Raw genomic sequence first — 9,714 nt, 5'->3', positions numbered from 1 at the left:
GACATATTGTTGGGATGTGCGAACAAAGTCTCACATTGACTAAAATTAGGAAAGATCAAGGGCATATAAGTATGGTAGATCTCCATTAGTATGAGGCCTTTTAGATGGTGTCCAAAAATAAAACCATGAGGGCTTAGGCCCAAAGTGGACAATATTATACTAGTGTGGAAATGTACTAAAAAATTCATATTTGTTTTAACAAGTGGTATCAGAGCCCGGATCTCTAAGTAGTACCACGTGAATGTAGATGTTAGTAGTCATGTGGATGTGAGTATGTACGGTCCTAGATAGTGCCACATGAATGGTGAACCCCATGTGATGAATCTCCCAAGTAGGGCCGGGGGAGGGCCTCGGTGAGGCAAGGGCGAAGGGTGCTTAGCACTCAAGTGGACTTTGGAGTTAGAGGCGGACTTTGTTCGAGAAAGAAATTGTTGGTATGTGCGAACAGTCTCACATTAACTAAAATTAAGAAAGATCAAGGGCATATAAGTGGCATATAAGTATGGTAAATCTCCATCAGTATTAGGCCTTTTGGATGATGTCCAAAAACAAAACCATGAGAGCTTAGATTTAAAGTGGACAATATTATACTAGTGTGAAGATGTACTAAAAAGTCCATGCTTTATTCTAACAATAATAGGTTGAGAGCTTGTAAAAGGGTTTCCTATTTCAGTTCATATAAATAATCATCATATATTTCAAACAAATAATAATATAATTTGAATAAGGAAGTATTAATGAAGTATGACTACGGAATATTTGACTCATTTGCCAGTGAGTCGTTAAAAGCAGCTCCAATCAAGTTCCATTTCCACACATAACTAGATATAACAACTTTTTTTAGGGGTCCACATTTTCACACACCTCACTCGTTAAGGGCATTGCACTCCCCGTGTCTTTCCTATTCATGGGTATAAATTGAAGCACGCAGAATACTGTATATGAAGATTTGGACCTGGAAACACGTAAAGGAAAGTTTCACTAGCACAATATCTTTGAAGGTCGGAAGAATCCAAAAAGCAGAATAACTTCATCCTAAATTAACCATACATGGAATTAAAGCATAGGCATTCCAGCTGAACAGTGTGCTTTAAGAAAGAATTTCAAATTTCACAATTCAAACATTACAAAAAGCGTGCTGAATTCAGATGAATGACCAAAAAGTATTGAAAGTTCCCCTCCGTCAAGGATTGACGCAATCATTCAAGGGAGTCTAGTATTACTTGATGAATTGGTTCCCTTTACTTGTTACATAGACCCCATTTAACAAAACCGCCAGATCCAGATACTTTAGTGACATACACTTAAGAAACCACAAAAGTTTATTGAAGATACACTATTGAAATTGTTCAGGATCAGCTTTGAGCTCCAGTGTCAGAGATCCATCCTGTAATTGTTCAGATAGTTAAAATGACAATAATTGACCAAATTCAACATAGCAAAAAATGAAGGCTTGCTTGGTTTGAGAATGTTTTTATTTTCTATTTTAACTTTTAATTACAAAATCGTCACCATTTTTCTTTATTTCCTGTTTTCGAAGGTTTTTATAATAGGAAACAGTTCACTAATTTTTTAACATAGAAAACAAAATGAAAATTGTGTGCATTTTTATAATTAAAAATGAAAACCAAAAACATTTTCTCAAAGTAAACAAAATCAAAGGGTTCTGTTAACCAATGCCCATAGAGCATTTTTGATGAAGCATTTAAAACTCTTCATTAGCATTGTTATTTGATAAATAAATCTTCCTGATTGCTTAAAGAAAATATTGAAGACTTCCTAGATTCCCAAGATATTAAATGCTTCTATTTTTTCATTTAGTACTTTTTATTTTCATTCCTAATCAGTAGCGTAAGGACACCAACTAATAAGTGCTAAAAGTATCGAAGTGATACCTGTTTAAGGCAGAACTAATGGGAATCACACCTTCTGGAGATACAAGAGCATCAACTGGAACATCAGATGAAGTAATTGGTATCACTCCTTCATCCAGTATTTGTTCAGAATATGACAATGCAACTGCAAATCCAAAACCAAATTGCTTGATTGTGAAACAGTTTGTAGGTTGCTTCAACCAAAATCATGTAATCCTAGGAGAAATAAATGAATACCAAGTAAGGGTTGCTTCCAATTCCGTGTCTTTGCAAGGTCTTGATAATTTTTTAGGAAGGTATCATAGTATCTGTAGAAGTGGAATTTCAATTTTTTAAACAGAAGAAATATGATTTTATAGCAGATAGATTTCAAATTTTCAAACAAAAGGAATAAATATAAGAACATACCCTCCCCCACGGCCTAAACGTCTTCCAGATCTGTCAAATGCCAGTCCTGGAATGAGAAATAATAGAAAATGAATAACTAGATTCAAGCTTCAGACAAGAATGATTAAATAAGAAATGAGTTTACCAGGTAAAAGGAACAAATCAACTGGATCGTTTGCCTGCATAACTGTACCAAAGAGATCTTTCAAACAGTTTTTGATATTGGCCAATCAGGATTATTAGAAAATACATTAAATGGAAGTTGACCCTACAAGAATCAGAAAAAGTAAAATTAAATGCACAAAAGTAGCCAAGATAGATAGGGAGTAGAATATACATAACTTGTGTTTGGTCCAGTGGAAGTGGCTTTGTAAAAGTTATGCCATTGTGAAGCTTTACATTTTCATTTTCTCTTTAAAATAACAAACTTGCATCTTTTAGCTGAAGAAACCATGATTAGAATATGCAAACTACCTAAAAACTTATTTCACCTAGGACGAAGACAAGCAGGATGCTGTTGGAACAACAGACTGCTGACAGTGATTCAGAAAAACTATGAAAATTAACAAAATTTTACATGAAACGGAGGATAAATTGCCATATATTAGCCTCACTTGCTGTTCCAGATTGACTTGGTAACAGTGGCATTTTGAGAAACACTCAAATTTAGAAGTCTGTAAATAATTTTTGCAAGTTGGCCATATCTATGAAAGCTAAAATGTTCAAGATAGGAGAGAATTCAGTGGTATGAAAAGAAAAAAGCCAGCAAACATAGAGGAGCAATACCATCTTCACGTGCATTTCCATTGGCATCAACCAAAGCTGGCTCTAAGATGTCCATTGAGTTTGCAATAAGATCATCAATTCGCGATATGTGGAGCATACGCATGTGACTATTTTTATCCTCCACCCGTGGTACATAAAGCTTTTTTCCACCTGTATATGATCCATCTTGTCCTAAGCAATAAAATGCATGTAGACACTACTAGACTTAAAAGGTTTTATTTTGGAGGCAGGGGTCAAAAATTGGTGAGTAGATCAGATTTTTGGTCCCTGAGATTATAAGTGTTATTTATGTTTCTTTCTGAGTTCACAAAAGAATCAGTTTAGTCCCTAACTTCATAAAATTTTGTAAAATTTCATTAAATTCAGTTCTTTTTCACTGCATTGGTTTTAATCGCATTAAGTACTACAGTGAATCAAATATTATAACATTTTACAAAGTCAAAGTAAAACTTTATAAATTTAAGGACTAAAACGAATAACACTTACAATCTCAAAAACTAAAGGGACGATTTCCTCTTAGGTAAAAAAGCAAAACTGTCAAAAGAAAAAGAAAATTATACAAAAAACATATCTGCTAAAAGTAACTATTATAAAGGTATATTTGGTACGAGGTTAGGAGGTGAAAAATTCAATAATTCAGGGATAGATTTCATTAGTAAAATTGTATTGAACCTTAAATTTTCATTAGCATTGGGCAACAGCTAAAACGTCAGACGAGAAACATCAAATATGAATAATTATGGAATTCTAATATCAGAAAACACGTTGTTTCGAAGATAAGCGAGGACACAGACCACTAGCGTTATGTTGCAAAATTTCCGACAAGAGTTTGGAGGTATCAACTTCCCGTAGAGCACTGCAACTAATGTAGGCGCATAGCCTAAGACTTGATCTGAACCACGGAGCTCCCAAAACGATGTCTTGAACGGCGTTATCTGAAAAATGAAAGAATAAAAAAAAATGAAAAATAGGGTTTGGGATTGTGGAAGAGCGAGATAGAGATGTGTATGTTTGTACCTTGTTGGGATCTGAGGGAAGGGTCGATGGCTTTGAGGCTTTTTCTGACCTCAGTTCGAAGTAGCCGTTTCTGCTTGAAAACGGCGTCGTTATTGTCTTGCTTTGTACTCATCTTCAACTCCCCACACGCTCGCCACGTTTCTGACCTCAGAAGCCTCTTTGTTGCCACTCTCGAACACCACTGTGTCATCGCCGTCTGCGTTCGCATCTTTCTTTATTTTCATTATTTAATTTATTTAATTAATAGATATATTCATTCTTTCTCTATATCGCTTCGCCTCAGAGGATCTACTTTTAAAAAATTAATGTTAAATTATAATCTCCCATCTCTAAGTTTCATTTAAGTTTTAATTTACTTTCTAATCTAATTTATTTTTTAGAGTTAAATCTTTAATTCGGTTTTTTTTATTTCTTTTATGCATTTAGTTCTCTAATTTCTTTTATAGTGCAATCATTTTTAATTTTGTTTCATTTTCAAACTTTACTAATTCAAATAGTATTTAATATAGATATAAATTTATTATAAAGATAACAATCCATGCGATAATAGATATGCAAAATTTTATGAATGATTATATTGTGAGATCTTCTCATTAGTTAAAATGTAAACTTTATTAATTTTGATCTTTAGGATTGAGTTCAAGTATTTAACAGTAAGATAACATTTATTATATTTAAGTAATAAAATATAATAAATATTTATATTTTAATAAAATTTGATTATTGTTATTAATTACTTAAATTTAGCGTTAAAGATTAAAGTTATATTTTTTAATTATTGAAGAAAAGAATATTTATTGGAAAAGACCAAATTTTGTACGTTTAATTTTAAAATATTTAACTTCTTCTTACCTATAGAAGAATGCTTGAACCACATCTATGAGTGACCGACGTATATTAAGTTTCATTAGCAAAACTAGGTTTATATAGAATTTGACAAAAATGAAACAAGGCAATCTCAAGAAGATATGAGAGGAAAAGAAGATTAGATTAGATTTTCTCTGTCATGATTCCTGTAAAACTTGAATTAAGCAAAAAAGTAATTTTGATTTGTAAAGTTGAGTTTTTATGAACATGATGCATTTTGAAGGAAAATCAAAATCAATAATTATTCTTTTTCTTTTGTGGTCAGGAAATCAACTAACACTCTAAATTGACCTATGTGAAGCTTGAGAGCCAGGCAACACTGTATAATTTGTATTTGTTCCATGCATGAAAGACATGCATATACTAATAACAAGGAAGGAATTGTTGACTATAGCCATATAAACAAGCAAATCCTAGGCAAGTTTGTCCAAATGATCCTAGTAAAGTTAGCCAAGCCTAGGAATGGGGATATTAAAATCCTATTACAAAACATGCAGAGTTTTCAAGTAATTGATCTCTAGGCATTTAGATATTTTACAGAGACATTCTTGAGGTAGAAGAAAACCATCCACGCTTCACACACTTGAGCTGTTCCTTGACAAAGGATTTAGTGTCCGAACAACACACAATCTCCACAAGAAGCTAGATTTTTTTGTTTTCCTTTGTCTCAACCTCATGAAATTCAATTATCTTCATTCTTAGTGTGATCATTTGTGGCTCCAAGCACACTTGGAAGAGTCAATTACCACCAAAGGAAAAACGGGCATCGTGCATGTCCTCAAAGGAGGTCATAACAAGGTTGTTGAGCTTCTCTAGATTCTGTGATATCACTGTCAAAATTTCGGTTCCTTCACTATCATTCTCATCTTTCTTGGAAACAAGCTCTAAGAAACCACTGTTGGCTTCAAGAGCCTTCACCCTTTCAGCAAGGAAGGACAGTTCTTTTGGTAAATAGGCTTCGCTCCCTTTTCCTGTTACATCAGAAGCATTGTGAAGAATGTAATAAACCTAGGATCAGTTTGTTTGAAAGTTGGCTATAATTAATTTTGATGTAGTTATTTTAAATCATTGAACATAATTGAGATGTGTTCAAGCTAATTTTAACCACAGATTTTACATTGGAATGTGTGTCATAATGAAAGGAATTGATTCTGGGTGTAAAACAAACAAGTTAATAATTAGAGAAAGCTCTCAAATTGGTACTACAAAGTTACATGTATCACCATATTAGTTATTTTTAAAAAAAATTGTAGCCAAATAAGTCCTTAACATGTAAATTTTATAATACGAGTCTTCTGCAAACTGTTACCGAAATATTCTCTCAGATGTTTAAGAAGTTATCGTATTTGTCTTTATATAAGACTAAAGTAATGACTCAGAATTTTTGAGAAATAAATTTGGTGATAGATTAAATCTTTGAGGGACTGATAATAAAATATTTGACTGAGTAATACATTGTTGGTAATGATTTATATCCTTGAGAGACCAATATTTTTTAAGAATTGATGTAACAACACATACAACATTGAAGGTGAAAATTAAGGGTTTTATCTAAAACGAATAAATATCCAATTCAGTCCTTAAAAATGTCACTCGACCCAATTTAGTTATTGAGAAATAGAAAGTAATGAAATGATCAATCAAAATTATAAATGTGAAACATTTTAGTCTCTCCATCCATTGAATATAAGGACAAATATGTCTCATGTTTATAATTTACAGGAAATAAAATGGTTACTTTTATTTGGTATTTACTTTTCCAGGAATCACCCGAAGAATAATAACACCTATCCATGAAAGCATGTACGCTACATACCTGTCTCAATATTTTCTGCAAAGGGTGTCCTAGGTTCTATTTTCTTCAACCGGCCAAGAAGATATGTTCTCTCCGCCATAATCTCTTTGAAAGAATCACTGTGTTTTACCCCTCCATGTTTTGCTGGAGATGACACAACTTGATTATAGTTGAAGCTCTTTTCTCCATTATTATCTTCACCTTCATTGAGCCTGAGTGAAAAGCCATTGTCTCCAAGAGATGAGTTAGCATATTCTTCTACTAAAGATCCATACTTTTTTCTATAAATTTCCAACTCTGTTTCTAAAGATTTCATATCTTCCTCACGTTTGAGAAGCATATCATTACATGCTTGGAGTGCTTCTTCATCATACTCAGCTTGCTCCTCCATCATTCTTTGATACTGCAAAGCTTCCATTTGCACTGCAGCCTTCTCTGCCTGTAACCGCGTGATCATGGCCATAGCATTGTTAGCAGCAACAGCTGAAGCACTTCTTTCCTCATCCAGCTCCATGTACAAAGCCATGAGTGATTTGCGGTCCAATCGAACTTGCCTCTTCAAGTTGTTCAAGATGGCTTCATCAGCATCATTTTGAACATTTGCCTCATTAGAGTCTGAGGCAAATTCTGTTTTCTCCAGTGGTGATTTCCTGGCAATCCTGTAAGACCATCTGGGACTGTTGTTTGCAGAATCTGTGAGTGGGATTCCAAAGAACTTATTGCTCTTTGTAAAAGTTGGGGTGAATTTGCTGGACTCATCATTCAAATCCTCTTCTGCCAATAGAGGCACAGAGGCAGTTTTGGTTTCTTCCTTTGCTGTATAGAACAAAAATGATATCATGTACCTTATTTATAAGATTCTTCAATGACACATTTTGAGGCATGTGTACAATGTCTCTAGATGCAACTAAAGTTGAGTAGAATTGATTGAGTCGTTAAATGATACTGAGACACGTGCATAAATTAATCTCGACTGCACATTTTTATTGGAATGTGTGCCTTTCAATGAAAAGTGCAAGAATTGATTTCTCCACTTTAAATTAAACAACCATGTAAAATAATAATGAAGTTTGTTGACATGAATGATGATAACTATTTTGATGTTGTTTTAAACTTTTAATACCTATAAACACCGTGATCACACAAGAATTTCTTGTGAGTTGTGTTTCACATTTTCACTTCAAGTAAAGCATGTATAGCATAATAAAAACTCAAATAAAAGGGTATAATTTTTTGGTATAATCCACACAAACTAGCATATGCATAGTCTAAGGAAATTCATGTTTTACATATACTCACGTTTAACATTCTGACTATTCGCATTGAAGCTATCCTCATCCTCTGGAAGCTCTGAATCATCTGACATAAACTTGAGTTCTGTGTACCTGATGTGAGGTAACTCTAGACCATGATGATCCTCACTTTTGGATGTTGAATATGGAAAAGCTCGTGGTGAAGGAGTTGGGGCTCTAGCAAATGATGCTGAGCGCTTCCCTTTAACATAGGAAGCTTTGACTTTCAATGGTTTTCCACAGCAAGAACATCTTTGAGTGCTGCTTGTATCAACATGCATGAACCCATCATCCTTCAAACTCAATTGAATTGGTTGGCCATCCTGAACAAAGCACTCAAGATCCTTATGCAAAATCCCCACAAGGGACTTGTAGGTGTCACAATCTGATTCCTTTTCAGTTGCAAAAGAAAGTAGACACCCCTCACACATCTTCCTTATATCAGAGAGCTTCTTGTGGTTGTGACAAAAAGCCAAAGAGGACATGTCTTTCTTATGAGTCTCACACACAGACTCATTGTAATAAAAATCAGGATTTCTATGAGCCATTACATGATCAAACCTAGTGCAAAGCCAACATGGGATTTGCAATTCAAAGAACATGGCAAACTCATTGGCAATAAACGCGAGGAACCCGTCAAGGAAAAGAATGATTATCAAAACCCATTCAAGCAACACATAGATCACAAAGTGAGGAAACTTCCCCATTTCTTGCTCCACAAAATGAGAAAATGATCGACTAGCCATGTTGTAATTTTCTTCCTTTTCCAGTAATCTATAGTGGTGCTGAAGATCAACCCAAAAACTAAAAAGAGAGGAACTTAGAATGTGGGACGATGGAGGAAGATCATGACCTTGTTTGGGGACGAGATCATCGATCTTTCTCTCACTGGTATGTTTGCAAAGGAAGGCAAAGAGAATGTGAAAGGTTATGGTTTGAAAACAATGTTTCTGAGAGTTATGGATGGTGAAACTAGTTAGCCATAAATAGAATAAACATTTATTGCTACTAAAAACCAATGGAGGCTGTTAAGCAGACAAATACCTGAAATAACGGTCTATCATGCCTCTCTTCTAATTTTGTTTCCCAATTACAAAAACAGATTCCTATGGAAAAGACAAAACAACCTTTTCAACACGATTTTTCACATATCACACTGCTGGTACTATCAGTATCCGAGTATTACTTGGATGAAAACAGAAATTTAATCTATTAATTATTGCATATTCTAAAAAGTTGTACACGTAAATATTCGACACATATGCATGTCATAATTCTGTAAGTGTTCATATTTTAATATTTTGAATATTTTTTTTAAAGACACTATATATTCAAATTTTTTAACAATTTATTTTTTCAATATTTTCTACTTTTAAAACTCTTTTTTTATTTTTTTTTTCCAATTTACAATATTTCTGCATTTAACAGATCAACTTCTATATATAATAAGTAAAATTTTCAATAAGAGCATTTTTAGAGGTATTATCAAATGAAAGTGTTGTTAGAGATCAATTATTTTTCAACAAGCCAAGTGATTTATATCTTAATTCAAGATTAATTTAAATTTTGATTTTTTAAAACTTATTTTAATTTAAAATATTATTATTAATAATTATAATATTTGCTGCCTTTTAAAATTTATAAAATTTTTAAAATAGTTATAACATATTTTAAATTATTTATTCAATAATTCTAT

At 33.2% G+C, this 9,714-nt stretch overlaps 2 protein-coding genes across 3 annotated transcripts; both read right to left on the bottom strand.

Annotated features, from left to right (window-relative positions):
- Positions 1-1,010: 1,010 nt before the first annotated feature.
- LOC113872544 (5-formyltetrahydrofolate cyclo-ligase, mitochondrial) lies at positions 1,011-4,286 on the bottom strand. 2 transcript variants are annotated; one of them, XM_027510177.1, is made up of 8 exons: positions 4,065-4,286; positions 3,842-3,982; positions 3,048-3,197; positions 2,407-2,448; positions 2,283-2,328; positions 2,112-2,182; positions 1,896-2,019; positions 1,011-1,387 (listed from the first exon to the last, which is right to left on the bottom strand). In XM_027510177.1, exons 1-8 carry the CDS (start codon positions 4,270-4,272, stop codon positions 1,375-1,377), a joined length of 795 nt encoding a protein of 264 aa, XP_027365978.1. In that variant the 5' UTR covers positions 4,273-4,286; the 3' UTR covers positions 1,011-1,374. The 2 variants fall into 2 exon arrangements, with proteins under 2 accessions (XP_027365978.1, XP_027365986.1); XM_027510185.1 differs by having other exon boundaries at positions 1,094-1,387; positions 1,927-2,019; positions 4,065-4,271.
- Positions 4,287-5,669: 1,383 nt separating this feature from the next.
- On the bottom strand, positions 5,670-8,764 carry LOC113851582 (probable myosin-binding protein 5). Its single transcript, XM_027482102.1, has 3 exons — positions 8,041-8,764; positions 6,748-7,497; positions 5,670-5,902 (listed from the first exon to the last, which is right to left on the bottom strand). The coding sequence occupies exons 1-3, from the start codon at positions 8,762-8,764 to the stop codon at positions 5,670-5,672; spliced, it is 1,707 nt and encodes a 568-aa protein (XP_027337903.1).
- Positions 8,765-9,714: the final 950 nt, after the last annotated feature.

Source organism: Abrus precatorius, unplaced genomic scaffold (assembly GCF_003935025.1).
Source record: "Abrus precatorius isolate BTA unplaced genomic scaffold, Abrus_2018 Scaffold10, whole genome shotgun sequence".
Classification (NCBI taxonomy): Eukaryota; Viridiplantae; Streptophyta; class Magnoliopsida; order Fabales; family Fabaceae; genus Abrus; species Abrus precatorius.
The sequence above is the reverse complement of the archived record's forward strand: the minus strand, read 5'-3'. Positions and strand labels throughout refer to the sequence as shown.

What these genes read in the sequence shown, in the direction of transcription:
- LOC113872544 (XM_027510177.1), bottom strand. Translation starts at nt 4,272, where the DNA reads ATGCGAACGCAGACGGCGATGACACAGTGGTGTTCGAGAGTGGCAACA. An exon ending in TGGAAATGCACGTGAAGATG is followed by an intron (nt 2,449 to 3,047) that starts GTATTGCTCCTC and finishes TCTTTGGTACAG; the next exon opens with TTATGCAGGCAAACGATCCA. An exon ending in TGATTTGTTCCTTTTACCTG is followed by an intron (nt 2,329 to 2,406) that starts GTAAACTCATTT and finishes TTCTCATTCCAG; the next exon opens with GACTGGCATTTGACAGATCT.
- LOC113851582 (XM_027482102.1), bottom strand. Translation starts at nt 8,764, where the DNA reads ATGGCTAGTCGATCATTTTCTCATTTTGTGGAGCAAGAAATGGGGAAG. An exon ending in GGATAGCTTCAATGCGAATA is followed by an intron (nt 7,498 to 8,040) that starts GTCAGAATGTTA and finishes TATTGGCAGAAG; the next exon opens with AGGATTTGAATGATGAGTCC. An exon ending in TGCAGAAAATATTGAGACAG is followed by an intron (nt 5,903 to 6,747) that starts GTATGTAGCGTA and finishes CTGATGTAACAG; the next exon opens with GAAAAGGGAGCGAAGCCTAT.